We start from the raw sequence: 18,591 nt of genomic DNA, 5'->3' as shown, positions 1-18,591 counted from the left end.
GAAATTAAGCAGATATAATGCTGAAAACCAGTGAAAAGAGCAGAATATGAAATGGTGAGTAACTTAGCTTTTAGAAGTTCACAGGGCAGCCTTGTTTCAGCAATGTCCCAAAGATAATGCAATTAACCTTAGAAGTAAAACAGAACCCCTCCCTTCTCCACCTAATCAGCAGAAAACAATGGCTGAATACTGGTAAGACAGAAATATAGGCTCTATACCACCTAAAACACAGTATTTTAAACAAAAATGCAGGTTCTATCAGTGCTACCCTAAAACACAGGATTTATAACAGGATTTTCCCTACTTTAGTCACCCTGAGCCACAGGCACCAGAAATATAGGCTCTATACCACCTAAAACACAGTATTTTAAACAAAACTGCAGGTTCTATCAGTGCTACCCTAAAACACAGGATTTATAACAGATTTTCCCTACTTTAGTCACCCTGAGCCACAGACACCAGAAATATAGGCTCTATACCACCTAAAACACAGTATTTTAAACAAAACTGCAGGTTCTATCAGTGCTACCCTAAAACACAGGATTTATAACAGGATTTTCCCTACTTTAGTCGCCCTGAGCCACAGGCACCAGAAATATAGGCTCTATACCACCTAAAACACAGTATTTTAAACAAAACTGCAGGAAGAGGAAATAAGATTTAACAGAGGAAAGAGAAGGATTTTTTTGTGCTTTTTTATATTTTTTTTTAGTAAGAAACAGGGAGGAGAAGAGAAATTAAGCAGATATAATGCTGAAAACCAGTGAAAAGAGCAGAATATGAAATGGTGAGTAACTTAGCTTTTAGAAGTTCACAGGGCAGCCTTGTTTCAGCAATGTCCCAAAGATAAGGTTGCCACCTTGGAGTGCGCCTCTGTCCCTACCATTTCCAAGGCATACTCACACTGAGGCCATAACATTAATATGGCTGCCGAGGCCATAGGCTCAGCATACAAAACTTTCCTGACTTCTAAGCCAATAATCCCTTTTCTGAATACTGGGATCAGTGCTCTCCTATCTCTTGTCAATTCTTTCACATGAGCATGCTGTAAATCTGACAGGGAATTGCCCATACTTACTTGAAGGGATCTTGAAGAATGAGGTGCACCAAGTCTAATCGTCAGACAGAGCAAGCAGGGCAAGGGTCGGCGAAGGTCCCTGTTTCCTGGCGCCATTGTAGGAATACCTCACAGGAAACACACACACGCAGTCTAAGAGTTGGGAAGGAGGCGCTGCTAGGGGCTAGCTCTGAGTCCCTTTATATTATGCTTCTAAGCTAATGACATCATAGTAACTCCCTCGTTTACACATCTCATGATTGGCGAGTACAAAGGTACATGCTTTTACATTAGTGGATACAAAGAAAGATACATGCTTATACATTGTGATCACCCTCCCTTTACCTCGTGCTTTTACCTCTTGATCATCCTCCAACTCAGCACTTAGACAAGGGCCTGATTAACACGTGGACAGAGCTTGAGTCTTTGCACATATGTAAAGCCTGTGCAAAGCCTGTCAGCTGATGTCCTTTCCAAATAAGGATAGCTCAAATAAGATAAGCATGTGACAGTCCAAAGGTTATAATGCATGCTTCTTAAACTCTCTTGATTAGCCTTAAGCTCAGGGCCTGCACCTAGGCAAAGTCTGATTGTTGCCCATATAAGGGATAGGGGTAAACCTGTGTCAGGTTAATAGGTGACAAGGGTCTTGTGACAAGATGCTAGCATTTTCCTTTACTTTGGCTGCATGGCAAGAAGGGAGAGGGAATGGGAATAATTCATAATTCTTTCACAGGGGCTTATAATTCTTACTCAGGGCCTAGATCTGCACACAGGGCCTAGATCTGTACACAGGGCCTAGATCAGTTTGCTGACCTGGCCTGCACGTCTGCAGAAGTGGCGGGCGGGAAAATAAGGGTTCTACTGCACAGGGGGATGGGAGGGAGGGAGGGATAGAAAAATGCCAGATTCTACTGTATGGGGGGATGGGGGTAGAAATGGAAAGATGCTGCTCAAGGGTTCTACTGCACAGGGGGATGGGAGGGAGGGAGGCAGACAGGCTGGCTTTGGGGACAAATTCTGGAAGATAGTGAGGGGGACATATGAAGGAGGCACTGGGGGCACTAAGGACATAGGAAGGGGAACTGAGGGCACTAAGGACATAGGAGGCAATGGGGGCACTAAGGACATGGAAGGAGGCATTGGGGGCACTAAGTACACAGGACCAAGGCAAGGGGGGCACCAAGGACATGGGAAAGAGACACTGGGGGCACTAAGGACATAGAAGGGGGCACTAAGGACATAGGAAAGGGTACCTAGCACCCGTTAATGTAACAGGCTAAAACACTAGTTATTAAAATAATATACTATTTTGCTATTTAACCCACCTTAAGAGGCAAATATTGTACATTATTCCCTTAATGCACATTAGTTACTAGCATGCATAGTGAGACCCTAGAAAGGTCTAACGGATTTTGCTGTTTTCTAATTTCAGTGTTTATATGTTGCTTTCCTGCCATTTCCCTTCTTGGCCTCTTCCCTCAAATCAACACCTTCTGTATTTATCTGCTAGAACAAATAGACATGCTGATTTTTGGTGGCTCAGGTAAGTAGCTTAGATCTTACTATCTGCATGTCATACTATTCTTGTACAGAAAACATTATACATTAAATATTGTTATCAATTGAAATGTATTTGAAATGTGTAGCATTTTGCAGTCCACTTAAATTGCTCAGAATATTGGTCACTATGAATTTTATTGGGTATACATGTATTTACACACGTCAACCCATATATACCATTATTCTATCATTTATGTGAGTATTTGGTGCATAAATTTTAGCACAATAGAATTACTTTCATTGTACTGGGATGGAATTTGCTGTTGTACTGATATTCAGCATCAGCCCCAGTTCAGGTACTGGTAATGAATATCTGGGTTATATATAAATGCTTTAGCCAGCGTTTAAAAAATATTTACTTCATGCTTATATGTTGATCAGTAGACATACAATAGGCACATTTTCTACATTTCACATAGATGCCCTGTTTTTTGGTGTTTTTTTTTAAATAAATCTTTATTAATTTTCAATTTGAGAACAGTGCATTAAATATATACATACAATTAACGTCATAGACAGCACTAACAAGCAAACAAAGCATACTGCAAAAAAATTTTCCCCCCTTCCCTGCCTCCCTAATTCGAGAACAAAAGCAAAGTGCTTTGAATTATGCATATAATTAATATCATAAAACAGCACTTGGATTCAATTAATGAATACAACAAAATATATTACCCTCCCTGGATGTGCAAATCAAATAGGAAATAAAGGCATAATCCAACTAATAAGAGTTAACAAAATTTGTCAATGGACCCCAAGTTAATTTAAATAGTTTATTATGACACAATATTTCAGAATTCATTTTTTTCATATTTATAACATAAACATAAAGTTTCCCACCAAAAGGAAAAAATTAAGGGCTCCTTTTACTAAGCTGTGATAGCGTTTTTAGTGCATGCAGCATTTTAGCACGCACTAAACCCGTGCTATGAGGCTAAAACTAATGCCAGCTCAATGCTGGCATTAGCGTCTAGTGTGTGCAGCAATTCAGCGCATGCTAAGCATGCGCTAAAACCACTATTGCAGCTTTGTAAAAGGAGCCCTAAGTCTGTCCAGTTTTTCCAGTTCTTCATAATCATTTGCATGGCTATCCCAGTTATAGTGATAAAGAATCTGCTTTTATACCTTTCTAATGGAGGTTTAGTTGATAACAATGTCCCACAGATTACCATCTCATAGGACAACAGAATCAAAGATTACAGTATCAAATTAATTTGTCCCCACATTGATTTCCAAAAATTGAGTATCAAGGGACAATAGAACAACAGATGATCCAGTGTCCCTATTTCAAGATGACAGTGCCAGCATCTATTAGACTTTGAACTGTCCAACTTTTGTAAACTGTGACCAGTCCGACACAAGGCCCGCCAAGGTCCCAGTTAGGGCAGAGAGAAAAGTAAAAGGGAAAACCCGGAAGGGAAATTCCAAGATCTCCCAGAGCCATGATTCAGTTAATAATGCCTTTGACCAGCAGGGGGAGCCTGAATTGTCTGAGGAGGAGTTAGGAGATCTGTGCACGAGTTGCCACCTGGGGAGCCCAAGAGCCCCAGGCAGGTCTGCTGACTCACCCAGAATAGGGCACGCCCCTAGAGTATGTAAGCCGGTAGTTGAAATCAGTCAGAGAGGCCGGCTAGGGAGGAAGTTCAGACCTTGCCTCCCTGAGGAGCCACCTGGGCCAAACAGGAGCAATAGACCCTCACCTATGGAGCTAACAGAGGCTGGACAAGCTGAAGACTTGCCATTCCTGGATGTAGAGCCCATGGACTTTCAAGAGGCTTGTGCAGTGTGTGAAACTGATTATCCTGTGCCCATGCAGGTGGACTGGGCCTCTAGCTGCAAACAGTGAGTGTGAATTTTTGGACTGTTTGCTGTTTGGACTATTTTGGATGTTTGTTTTTGGAAAGCTAGGAGTATGGTTGGGGAGAGGTTTTGCTGTCACCTTGGGTGGGATTTTGAAGGCCCTTGCTGTGGCTTTTGTTTTGGCAAAACCTGAGAAGCTGCCAGAGGCTTTATTTTGTATATTTTTTTTTCTTTTCTACTGTTATGCATTTTGGAGCTAGTTTCCTGAACTATGACTGTGTGCATTGAGCAAGCTGCTTAGGAGCAGGCTTACATTAGCTCTAGGAAAAGCTGGTAATCTCAGCTACATTGTTTAACTTGTTTTTTTGAGCTGTTTTGTTTGCTTACCTGTTTTGAACGTTTGTTGCTCCATTATTGATTGCTATTCTGACAAACTTTACAACTGTATGATGAACTGCTTACCTGAACTAAGGAATAAGTAAATTGAACTATTTTTCTAGCAGCCTAAATTGTTGGGACTTTATTTTGTTCTTTCATTTTGGAGTTTCTATCTAATAGCAGTCCGATCCTGCAGGGTGACTCCATTTCGGGTCACACGTTAGTGCTATTGTGTTGGTAACCACTGGAGGAACTGTGGAGTCCCGGTTGGACCACAGTCCCGGTTACAAAACGAACTGGGGTCTAAAAAATTCTATGCAACAAAAAGAACCAGGTTTGTCTCATAGATGCTGACGCTGTCGATCTCATCCTCCAAGTCCAAATCCGTGGCCATTGAGTAGCAGAAATCTGCTGCTTTATCTTAATGTTCCACATGTCTTTTAAGCTTGTTTTTAGTTTTTATTTAAATACTCAGATATTAATTTGTACCACTTGGCGGCCTGATGCCCTTGGAAATCTGTCTGGAAACATAGGCCCGGCAAGCTATACTGATTTTTAAAATTTTGCCAATCAGGGAACCCTTTCTGAATGGCCTGTTTCAACTGCAACCATTTAAAAGCTTGAGACTTTGAGATGCTGAATGATTTTTACACCACCACCACAGGGGTGGTGTATGTACGAAGGACAATAGGGGTGGTGTATATCGCTCAAATCCCTGACGAAGCATTTTGTTGCGAAACAGGGGCCCCTGTTGGATATTTTGGAAGAATGTTTTGACTGATAGCTTTTTTCCATAGAGCAGTTTTTCCTGCTTGCTTTACTCCAGGACTACACCTGAATATCGAAGTGCTCAGATAAGTGACTTCTATTTTTTGACAATTGTTGTTTGAAGAAAAGTTTAAAAAAATATATAAAACTATAAGAAAATATATAAAACTATTAGAAAATTAGAATAGAGGTTCACTTACTAATTGGGAGTTTTTCTGACCAAGGATGTGTCTGCTAGGATTAAATTCTGTTTAAAACTAGCCTGTCTATATGGGAAGCTTAAAGAGCCCCTATTAGACACTGAGGTCTTTTCTCCCTTTTTGTAAAGAAAGGTGACTTTTCTGTCCTGTATTTTGGAGGGTGCAATTTTTTGTGAACTATCTGACAACAACCATGTTTCAGTAAGTAAAGTCAAGATTAGATTCTTTCAACCAGTCATTAATCAGCTGGGACTTATTTCTCATCGATCATATATTTAAATAAGAACAACAAAATTTTTGATAACTAAGAGGGTCAGTTGGAAAAAAGTGGGAATAAGTCAAAATTTTCAGTACTCATTTTTTAATATAGGATTTATTTGGTCTGCGAGAAGCTGGCAAAACTGGTATATAAAATGGACCAGATTTGGTATAGTCATACAAATAACGGTACGGGTCGTTGGTAAACTTTTCTTTACAGGACGAGTTGTTGTATAGTGTACAGGAATAGGAAAAAAACAAGCCAAACAGCTGACCAACTTCTTTGAAAATGGAAGCAGTGCTTTTAACCACTGAGCCACAAGCACTTTCTTTTAGGCAGGTGTTCCAACCATGTGAAATGATATCTTAGGACATCAACCATCTCAGGGTAAAAATAAGTGTCCCTCCGGACCCTGGAAAGGGCAGAGTATAAATGTAAATGACAAAGTCCACAATCCATACTCTCTTATGAAACCAAAAAGAATTTGTCAAGGTACTGAGGGAGGGGGAATTTGAGCCCATAACCTGTGCAAGATGGAAGAAGTGCCTTTAACCACTGAGCCACAGGAGCTTTTGATCAGGCAGGGATTCCTATTATTTATTAGTGGCATTCTGCCATCTAGGTGCATATTGATGATGTCACAATGATATCAAGATTGTGCATCAGACACGTTCACTTGCTCAGAAGCACAGCCATTGTGAGTAGTGTATCTCTTCTTTTCTTAACCTTTTGGAAACGAGGTTTAGTATGCAATATATATGGGGTTTTTTTCATGTGCTTTGCATTATTAAACATCTTTTTCAATTATTATCAAATAGGAGTCCTCTAAAGCCCAAAATAGAAGTTTAGTATGCAATATATATATTTTTTTTCATGTGCTTTTCTTAAGTAATACATTATTAAATATATTTGACCTTAATATCAACCTGGAGTCCTCCTTAGTCCAAAAAATAAAGCCCCAATTCACCTTGTGCCTTAGCTCGCGCCTTTGCAAAGCGACTGCGCGAAGCAGTGGATCAAGGCTGATAAGTATTATGAACTTAACTTCAGACTAACTTGGTTATTCACTTTTTATTTTACTTTTCCCATTATTTATTGGTGTGTTAGCACTATGGCACTTTTAAATAATCGTTTGATTACATTGTTATTCTTCTTCTACTTAATGAGTTTTAGAAGTTGGTCAGCTGTTTTGTCTTGTTTTTTTCCTATTCCTGTACACTATACAATGACTCGTCCTGTAAAGAAAAGTTTACCAACGACCCGCAAATAATATTTGGGCCGATTCTGCCCCTAACCCCCACTTCACCCCAGCTATTTTAATCCATGTAAGCCCCCCCTTAAGCCTTACCTGGTGGTCTAGTGGGTTTTCAGGGCAGGAGTGATCTTCCCACGCTCCTGCCCCATGCAGATTGCTCACAGGAAATGGCTGCCTTGAGCTCCTGTAGTCTCTCAAGCCATTTACTGTGAGCGATCTGCACGGGGCAGGAGCATAGGAAGATCGCTCCTGCCCTGAAAACCCGCTAGACCACCAGGTAAGGCTTAAGAGGGGGCTTAAAGGGCTTAAAATAGCCCCCCAAAATTTAAATGGTTTTTTTTTGTTTAAAATCGTGAATAACTGAATCCGCGGATGCTGAAACCGTGGATTCGGAGGGGGAAGTGTAAATACCACATAGGATATAAGTGGTATATAAATAATTAAAACATAAATAAAATATAATAGTGGTGCTACCCTTTTACTACATACATTTTTAATGTAAAAAAACACCATAAAATCACCATTCTAATGACATCATAACGCTCACACAATAACGTTGTAGATGCTATTAGGATTCTGGTTATTTGGATTATAAGGTGATTCTGCAAAGGACGTCTAACAATATAGGCGCGCTTAGATTTGCTCGGCGCGCTTAGATTTGCTCAGCACTGCTTAGTGTGATTTTCTATAGTGTGTCTGTGCATTATAGAATCGCGCTTAACATTCTGCTGCTGGACGTTTAAACAACACCTAACTTTTAAACGTTCTTTGCAGAATCTGGCCTACAGTGTCTGAGTTCAAAAAAGCTTGGGACAGGAATGTGAGATCTCTTAGGAAGAGAAGAAGATACTGGATGCTGCGAATGGGCAGATTGGTTGGGTTATTTGGCCTTTATCTACCATCATGTTTCTATGGGCTAGATTCACTAAGGCCCCTTTACCTGTCTGATCCTGTTCCGATCTGTTTCTGAGTCTTGCTGGGCGACCCATTCACTAAAGGCTCCCCATGCAAATGACCTAATCAGAAACACGCCCACAAGTGATCCCACAGAAGACCGATCGCAACACATGCACAGACCATCATTGATGGCTGTACAGTGTTCCCCTGGTCGTTCATGGTTGTCGGTTCACCGTCCCGGTCATTCGCAGTATTTTCTGACCGTGAACCACCGACAAAGAGAGGGCAGCCAGAGCGCCGGCGAGTGCAGGAAATCACTCACTGTATGCTCCAACCGCCTCTTCTTGCACTAAGTCAGGCCTTATCCAATCAGGAGCTGTTTTGACAAGATCCTGCCTCTCCCACTGCCCTCTCAAGTCTCCCCCATGAAAAACCGTATTTGCGATTTTTCAAGATTCATGGGGGTTCCTGGAATATCTAAAGATGGTTTGCGCATGCGCGGGGATCGCTATAGAGCAATCCATGCCGGCAGATGGAGGCATTCCTCCGAGCGCCCTCATCTGCATGTTGCAGTTTTGTGAATTCGGCAAGACCTGCTGGGCCCGATCAGGCAGGTTAGTGAATCAAGCCCTAAATGCAGTTATGTGCATAACAGCTAATTAGTGCCAATTAGCACAAATTATTAACACCAGTTAGCACCTAATTTCATGGTTAATCTTCATATGTAACTGGCATTTTTCTATAACCTATGTATGCAATTTTGCACTCTAAAAGTGAAAAAGGTGTGAAAGATTATAGAATTAGGGAGATACTAGGTGAAATATCACCACTATCTGGATAGTGGCAGTATTTGCTAGTCTGCTTAGATATTCAGAGCTATTCTTATCCAGATATCAGTACTGAATGTCCACAAATAATAAATACTGTGGTGTTTAAAATAAATGCTGACCACAGAGTTTAAATGTTAATCCGCATGTGTACAATCAGCAGAAGGTTGATTCTATGGATCAATATAATTTTATGAAGGATTTTTATCTGAACTTTATTAATAGTTTTTCTACTTTTTGCTAGTATTGTTAATAAATTCTAAAAATGCATTATATTATTGTACTGAAACCAAATTCAGTAGTTGTTTTAAAAAGAAGAATTCTTTTGAGTATGAAAACCATGGCTATTTTTTGAGTTGTTTTTTTTAAAGTTCAAACATGTTACATCCCTTTCCATTAGCATGCTTTTTGTATGTTAGTTTTTTAAAATATACAGTTTATATGGTATGCATCTTTACAACTGCATAACTTGTTACTGTATAGATTTCCATTCCAAGGCAGGCTTTTACAAAACAGGAATAGAATGGGTAGCTTGGCATTTAGTGTGCATTGCTTTGCAGCAAATTGGCATTTAGGCCCGGATTCTGTAAACTGCATCCCTATTGTAGGCCAATCAGCCAATCAGCCAATCAGGATGCATGTTTTTAAAAAAAAATGCTCCCCAGGAAGGCCGCTTATATTGAAAGCACCTCCGGGAGCCTAGGAAGGCCCGCAAGCTCGCCTAAGGCTAGGTGGTAGCCCTAGGCGAACCTAGGCAGCCCTACGGGTCTCCCTAGTAGAGCGGGAGATGCTTACAATGTAGGCCAGCAAAATGCCAGGCCAATGTAGGTCAGCAAGGGATCTCCCTGCCGCGAATAGTATATTGGCTACCAGTCCCCCCCCACCCCACCCCCCGAATGAACCAGGCAGGAGGGATGCCCAATCCCTCCTGCTGGAAGACTACCCCTACCTGGCCTCGACGATTGCTGGCAGGAGGGTGCTCAACCTCTCCTATCGGAAAACTACCCCCACCCCTCATGATCGCCAGCAGGAGGGTGCTTAATCCCTCCTGCTGGAAGATGACTCCCCGACGATTGCCAGCAGGAGGTTGCCCAGCCCCTCCTGCCAGAAGACAACCTCCCTCCAGACCCCACCCCCACCCTGCTAACATCCTTCTCCAACTATCCTTAAAAGTTGGCCGGCCAGCCAGGTCTTTCCACCATCCTTCCGGCAGGCCTGCCTCCATCGAAATGAGGCAGGCCCGCCCCTCTCTGGCCCATCCCACAGCATCCTAAGGTACTCTCCTGCCAGCGACTGGCAGGAGGGGTTGGGATCCCTCCTGCCGTGATCATTTGGGGGGGACTGGCGGTCGCTATATTTATCGCGGCAGGCAGATCCCTTGCCGTGATAAGTGTAGCGGCCGCATCTACAGTAACCCAGTTCTGTAACCGGCGTCTGTAACATGGACTTCGGTTACAGAATTGGGTTTATTTTGGGTGGGTGTAGGCCCGATTCTGTATAGGATGCCCGTCCCAGGCATCCTATACAGAATCCGGGCTTTAGTGTGCATTGCTTGATCTGCAAATTAGCAATATTCTGACTAATAATTCAAAATCTTGTTTATATTGCAGCCTCTCTCGGACTGATGTCTGCAGTGTGTAGTATTTCTCGAAGCCTCACTGCTGTGACTGTACTCTATGGTTTTTGCTTTGGTGCAATGAAGGTGAGCACAACTAGTTACAGATGCATGGTATTGGGTCAGTTTTCAACCATGTTGTCAGTATTTGTTTTTAAACACTGGCTGCTGCAGGCAAAAAATCTGGATAATGACTGACTCTAAATATTCGGAAAAGGCAGCCGGCACTGGAATGCACACAGATAGTGGCAATATACAGTCTGCCACCTAGATAACTTATCCACATTACCTAGGATAGCCTTCTGTCTGTCCTGAGTTGCCTGGATAACAAACTGAATATTGCTATTACCTGAATAAGTTCTGGGACTGCCCTGGCTTCACCAACACTCAGCCCTGGACCTATCCACAAAAGACAATTCTATACCTGGGTGTCTGCATTTATGCACCACTTGTACACATAAAGTTACAGAATGCTGGCACTTTTGCAATTATGTGCCTAAGTTTTAGTAAAGTGACTAAGTGCTATTCTGTAAGGGCAAGCTTAGGTAGTATGGAAATGCATTTTCGATATGATGCCAGGGTTAAAAAAAGAAAAAAAGCTTATCTCAAAGCACCTAGAAGTATCCTTGTGGTACACCACAGAATGCTTACCAGTTTTTATAAAACACTTCATCTTTGTATACAAGATATTGTCTGTTTTAGAGGAAGTCCTTGAACCAGTTCAGTACAGTTCCTATGATGCCTATTTCATTGAGTTTGGCTAGTAATAGCCGGTGGACCTCTAAATCGAAGGCAGTGAATAGGTAAAATTGGAGGAGGATTGCTTGATTTTGATGGTTAATGTCAGTAATAGGATCTCTCTGTGCTGTGATTTGAGTGGAATCCAAATTGAGTAGGATGGAGGCAAGAATATTCTTCAATGTAGGCGGAAAACTGTATGCTAATGTGTGTTTCAAGAAGTTTGGTTGGTATTGGAATTCCAGCTATGGGTCTGTAATTTGAGGGCTTTAGGGATTAACATGAGATGGTAATTGGCCTTGGTGAAGAAAATTGTTTAAGAGTTTTGTCAGCCAGTCTGCAAGTAGACAGTTGGGGCATTAGTCGAGTATACTGTTACAAGTGGATAGTTTTTTTTAAAGAGGGCAGCAATAATTTGAGAAAAATGTGATTATAAAAAATGAAATATAGGTTCAGGATTTATACAAATGATCCAAACATTGTATAGCTCCCCTGTTGCCAGATTATATATTAATAATAATTCTTCAGAATGTTTTAGTCTAAAAAGGGGGCTTAAACAAGGCTGTCCCTTAACTCCTTTGCTTTTTGATATTGTATTAGACCCCTTGTTATTAGCTATTCAACAAGCGAAGGAGATACAGGGAATTCCTTATTCAAAGCGAGAATACAAAATCTCTGTTTATGCAGATGATATTTTGCTCTATTTGAGAAATCCTGAGACAACTATTCCTTGCTTACTTGAAATGATTGAGAAATTTGGAAAATTTTCAGGTTACAAAATAAATTGTATTAATCTGAAGTTCTTCCACTTAATGTCTATTGTACAAAAAGATTATTCAATTCATTTCCCTTTGTCTGGAAGGATGAGGGAATAAAATATTTGGGTATATGGATAAAAAACACATTGGAAGAAACAATAAAAATGAATGAAAAATGTTTATTATAGAAAGTTACAGAATTATGTGAGCAATGGAATCCTTTACATCTATCATGATGGGGGAGAGTCCAAACTATCAAAATGATGTTTTCTCCTGTGGTTTGTTACCAAATGGGTATGATACCAGTTTTTTTCAGGGGTCTTTTTATAAAAAATTAAATAGTATTATTACAAAATTTATTTGGCTGGGTAGACTTGCTAGAGTCGCCTTAGTATCTCTACAAAAACCAATTGCAGAGGGAGGGGTAAATTTTCCAAATTTTTATTGGTATCATCAGTCCTATATTATGCACCAGGGTATGAATTGGGTCCTCCCAGATCTCATGGAAAAGCTCCCAGATTGGCTGAGGTTGGAATGTCAGCTTTTGTTTCCTCTGAGGCTGTGTCATGTTCTTAGTATCAAAATGCCCAGGTTCTATAAAGAAAACAAAATATTAACAAATACATGGAAAACTATAAGATATATTAATAATTTAACACCTATTCCAATACAAAATTCTACAAATCAAAGTATATGGCTTAACTCCAAGATCCAAATTGGCAGATTTAAGATCATCTGGAAGCATTGGATTATAGCAGGAATACAAATTTTAGATGATGTTATATCTAATGGTAAATTGCTTGATTTTTCACAGTTGCAACACAAATTTGGACTAGATAAATCGCAAAGTTATAAATGGTTGCAATTGAAGCAGGCCATTCAGGTCGGGCTCCCTGAATGGGAAAATCTTAATAATCAATATAGTTTAGAGTTCTTATGCTTTCAGATGGACTTTCTGGGACACCAGATCGCAAAGTGTTACAAATTAATATCTGGATTAATTATCAAAAAATGAAAGAATGGTCTTCGAGACATTTGGAGCTTTGAGATTAAATATCCAATTACTACATCTCAATGGCCACGCATTTGGTCTTGGAGGATGAGATGTACAATGTCTGCATCTATGAGACAAACATGGTTTTTCCTGTTACATAGAGTCTTCTGGACCCCTGTTCGTTTAAAAAAATTAGCTCTAAGTCTGATAGATGCTGGCATTGTCATCTTGAAGCAGGGACTTTACACCATTTATTGTTCTATTGTCCATTTATTATGGAATTTTGGAAATCAATTTTGAGCCAGATAAATTGCTTATTAGAAAATCATGTGGCATTAACATATGACACAGTATTATTTGGTATGGCAAGGAGGGCCAAGAGCCAAATATCCTCTAATAATAATAAACTATTGCTCATTTTGACAGGGGTTGCCATACAACAAATAACACATAATTGGAAAAGTTGGGATAGACTAAATTTCAGTTTTTGGTGGAATTCAGTATGCCATATTTATAAAATGGAAAGAACATTAGCCATTCAAAAAGGAAATTTTAATAAATTTCAAGATGTGTGGAGGCCATTATCAGAATATTGTAAAGAATCTAATATAATAAAATGGTAAGCCGCGCATGCGCAGTTCCTAAGCGTGGGTCCGTTTTCTGTGAGCTGTAGCACACATAGGAAGTGCGCATGCGCAGCTTACGGTCTGGCCTCACGCGAGGCAAGACAAGTGGCATGCGCGCTCTTCCCTGCTCTCCACCGATGCCGGCCGCTAACACCCCCTGCCCTCTCCAAGCCGGGACCGCAGCCAGCCAATGATCGCCTCCACAGTGCGCGAGAGGAGAAGGGAAAGGGCTGAGGGCTGTCCCGCTGGCAGCATGGCCCCAATCCCCTTGCGCCGCAGCAGCGTCGACGACTCCCCCACCTCCCGCACCAACTGCTGCCGCTCCTGTTTGAAGCGGCCTGATGAGGTTCGCGGCCGGCTGTAGCAAACCTCGCAGGCTGCTCTCCACATGAAGCACGTTCCCTCTGACGCGATCGCGTCAGAAGGAACATGCTATCATATGGAGAGCGGCCTGCGAGGTTCAATACAGCCGCCCATGAACCTAAGCAGGCCGCTTTGAAAAGGAGCGGCAGCGGAGGAAGGAAACCTGCAGGTAGGAGCGACATGCCCCTACAGTACTCTCTCCCTTCGCCACCGCCGTTCATTCTTTCAAAGATGCAGCGGTGGTTACTCTCACGATCCCCGCCTGCGTCGGACTTCCGACGCAGGTGGGGATCATGAGAGGAGCCAACGCCGCGTCTTTCAACTAAAAAAAAAAATACTCGCTTTTAAAAAATCTTCAGGCGTCAGCAACGGCTTGCCGCATGCGCCCCAACTTCCCAACGCCAAGCGCCCTTTTAAAATCTTCAGGCGCCAGCGGCAGCTTGCCACACACGCCCTGACCTCCAAACCCCCCTGTCGGCATCTATTTTTCCTCTTCTTCCTCCCTCTCGCATGCTCACAGCGTTTAAATGAAAAGCGCTGCGCTGTGCTGCCACAGGCCTCACCATCTCCTCTCCACTGCGGCCCGCCCTCTCACAACTTCCTGTTTCCGCTAGGGTTGGCCGCACTGTAGAGAAGACACTGAGGCCAGCAACAGCGCGGTGCAGCGCTTTTCTGTGAGGCAAGTAAATTTCTATGGGGCATATGCACAGGGGGAGCAGAAAATGAATGCTGCTGGACGGGGGAGGGAAAAGGAAGGGAACAGGGGGAGCAGGCAATGGGTGGGTGCACAGGGAAGAGGGGGAATGCTGCTGCACAGGGAAGGAGGGAATGCTGCTGCTGTACAGGGAAGTGTGAGTGAATGCTTCTGTACAGGGAAGGGGGGAATGCTGTTGCTGCTACACAGAAGGGAATGCTGCTGTTGCTGCACAGGGAAGTGGGGGAGGGGGAGAAAGGGAAAGGGGGCCAGGAAACAATCTTGGTTTGCTTTGGGGGGAGACAAAAGGGGGCCATGGAGCGAGACAGAAAGATAGGCAGGCAGCGCACGAGAATGAAAAACAGACACACAGAAAGACAGCAGGCAGGGAGAGAAACAGAAATAAAGAAACACAAACAGGAAAAGGGGGCCAGGAAGAGAAACAGACAGAAAGAAATACAGACAGTGGGAGGGAGAGACACAGAAAGAAAGAAAGACAGATAGACATATTCTAGCACCCGTTAATGTAACGGGCTTAATGACTAGTAAGTATATATTTTTCTTCCCTGTTGAGTATAAATGAAAATAGGGCGGGAGAGGGGGATTTTATTATTGATGATAATGATTTTATGAAATATAAAATGTAGGGAGGGAGGGAGATACATTTAATTTGATAAAGATCAATTGTAAATTCTCAAGTATATTATCTATGTTACAATGTTAATATCAATATTGTACTTGATTTAAGTTACAAAATGAATAAAGAATTAAAAAAAAAAAAATTGAAATACCTCGTTGGGGGGGGGGGGGGGTAGGGTGGTTCTGGGTAGCAATCCCGGACCTAGTTGTGGATCTGGTGGAGTGTCTGGTGTTCAAACCAGTCTGGGAAATGCTGTGGAAGTGATGTGTTAGAGGAAAGGCCCTGCCAGGGCTGGCCGCGAGCAGCCTGTTTTCAGCGCTGCCTCTGCTGAATGGCTGCCGCCGCTGCTTCAGTAAGTGAGGGAAGGATGGAGAGAGGGTTTGTAGCTCAGGACCGCTGCCACTGCTGCTGTTTCAGGGCTGGAGGGAGGGGAGTTCGTGGCTCTGGACCACTGTCACTGCTTTTGGGCTAGAGGGAGGACTGGAAGGAGGGGGTTCATGGCTCAGGACTGCTGCTGCTGCTTCGGGGACAGTTTTTTTCTGGCTATTTAATTTTTGCCGGTTGTGTGAAAGTGCTGGTTGCTTGAGTTCCTGTTATACAAGATTCTACTGTATTATAAAATATGTTCATTTTCTGATAACTGTTAAACTGTTGGGAAAACAAAAACACTAACTAACTGGTTTACACTAACTAACTGGTTTCTATTTAAAAGAAAGTTATAATTCAAAGAATTGTTAATGATGAAAGCAGTAATTTTATTACAACTATTTATTGGAAATAAGAATTCTGACTTTAATTGTGTTAAAATAATTTTTGTGCAATAAATTCTTTGTACTTTTATACTGTGTCTGACTTTTAAAGAAAAAATTAAAACCCATTTTCACTTGTTTTGATAATTAATTGGGTGAGGTTTAATTTCCATGTACAGTAAGCCTGGCTCTTCCTTCTAGGAGAATTTCTGCTGATTAACTTGGTTAGACGACTATAGAAAATTTGTAAAACAGCAGATCTTTCTCTCAGAGGGGGAGGCTGGTTACATTTTTGTGTAGTCGGCAGGATTCTGGAATCCTCAGGACACTAGGGGCTAGATTCTATAAAGGACATCTAATTATAGGCATCGTATAGACGTCCAGCTGAGTGCAATTCTACAACACATAGACACACTATATAGAATCGCGCTCAGCACTGCTCAGCGAGGCTAAATGCATCTAAATAGTTAGACATCCTTTACAGAATTGCCTTTTAGGTGTCTTATAGACGTCTACACATCTATAACATTATCGCGTCTCATTATTATGACATCATTAGAATGGTGATTTTATGCTGTTTTTCATTAAAATTATATGCAGTGAAATGCTGGCACCACTATTATATTTTATTTATCTTTTAATTCTTCTTTTTTTTATTATTTTGCTTCTGTCACAGGGAGCAGAGTGAGACTCGAACCAACAATGTCAGGGTGCTAAGGGTGCTTTAACCATTGCACCACACACACTCAGAAAATAAACTGCATCTCAGTTCCAAAGCCAAGCTTATATTCTCTTGATATATAAGCAGTCATTTCTCTATGATAAATATCAAACATGTTTCTCAACACTTGTCCAATTCCTCTTTTGGCCTCTATGTTCCTCCAAGTACATGAAAAATAATATATTTTGCATACTAAAATTTTCTATTATTTAGTAAGAGGACTGCTTAGAAAAGCGTGAGTTGGGCGCTGGATATGATATGACTTAGGTTTCACTTAGGCATCCTCATATAGGTAAATGGGGGCTTCTTTTTTTATATTTAAGCAAAGCACATGAAAAAATGTATATATTGCATACTAAAGCTTCTTTGGACTAAAGAGGACTCCAGGTTGATATAAAGGTCAAAATATGTTTAACAATGCATTACTCAATCAAAGCACGTAATATATATATATACACACTTCTTTCCCTGCCGTGCCGGTATTTTCTGCATTATATTGTAAATGCTTTCTGTCTTTATCTGTTTTTAAGTCCATTATTCTAATTTATATTTTATCTGTATCCAATGAATTAGCTCACCTTGTTGTGAACCGCCTAGAACTTTTTCGGTATGGCGGTATATAAGAATAAAATTATATATATATATATATATATATTACATACTAAACCACATTTCTTGTACAATAAACTCTGGAATCTTCACCAGCGGGTTTGTGTATCCTCTCTAGCTCTGAGCTGCAGGCACTCTAAAACAAACTTTTAGCCCCTCCCTAGGTATATACATCCTGTCACGTGCCTTAGAATTATAGTCTGTTCCTGCAGCTCTAACTGCTGGTTTATCTTTCTGCTCATGTTTCATTTTACATTTCTAGTTCTTTTATTTTGTCATTTGTTGCGGGTTGCCCTTGTGCTGTGGATTCATCCTCCAGGGACATCCTTTGGCGAGAGATCGCAGACTTTAGTATTTATTTTGTTTGCTTCTGAGGGGGCACTGTTAGCAGTAGTGCTGCCAGGAAAAATTTTTTGATTCAGTTCAGCCTAGTGAATTGATTTTTTGATTTGATTTGATTTTCCTGCCCAATTGGGTGTTTTTTGGTTTGTTTGTTTTTTTTCCAAACATCCTAGAGGGTTTATTTTATAGCCTCTTTATCCCATTTGCCCTCTCCTACCCACAATGGCGCTGTGGTGTAAACAAAATAAACAAACAAAAAAGACTTTTCCTCTCACTGTTAAATCCTAGCTCACGTTCGCAGTCTAATACCAGCTCTGGCAGGATACACATTTCAAATCTGACATATTGTAATCACAAATCAGAAAATAAAATTATTTTTTCTACTTTTGTTGACTGGTCATTATTCAAATCATGTTGGTCCCAGGCTCTGGTTGACTTCTGAAACTCACTTGCCAGAGTCTCCTGCCCATTTGTCTTTTTCTTCTTTCTCCATCCTAACCATCCATCTTCCATCTCTGTCCTCCCCTTCCATTTACTTTCCCTCCCCAGGAGGTCTGGCATCTATCCTTTTTCCATCTCCATCCCCGCAGCTGCAGCGTGGACCCCACTCCACTCCGGCCATCCCTGAGTACACCAAGCACCCCCAAAATATATCCCAAAGCCAATTTCTCCAGATGCATCAGTAAACAAATGCAAATCCACATTTGACACCCAAAGTTGCTGCCAAACACAAACGCC

General features: G+C 41.4%; 1 protein-coding gene across 1 annotated transcript in view; it reads left to right on the top strand.

Moving 5' to 3' along the window:
• Positions 1-18,591, top strand: part of PCNX2 (pecanex 2) — a 1,104,481-nt gene that overhangs the window by 442,595 nt on the left and 643,295 nt on the right. The window contains 2 exon segments of the mRNA XM_033937641.1: positions 2,493-2,603; positions 10,615-10,706. Coding sequence (XP_033793532.1) covers positions 2,493-2,603; positions 10,615-10,706 — 203 coding nt within the window.

Source organism: Geotrypetes seraphini, chromosome 3 (genome assembly GCF_902459505.1).
Source record: "Geotrypetes seraphini chromosome 3, aGeoSer1.1, whole genome shotgun sequence".
In the NCBI taxonomy this organism is placed as follows: domain Eukaryota; kingdom Metazoa; phylum Chordata; class Amphibia; order Gymnophiona; family Dermophiidae; genus Geotrypetes; species Geotrypetes seraphini.
This window is presented reverse-complemented; position numbering and strand designations above follow the sequence as displayed.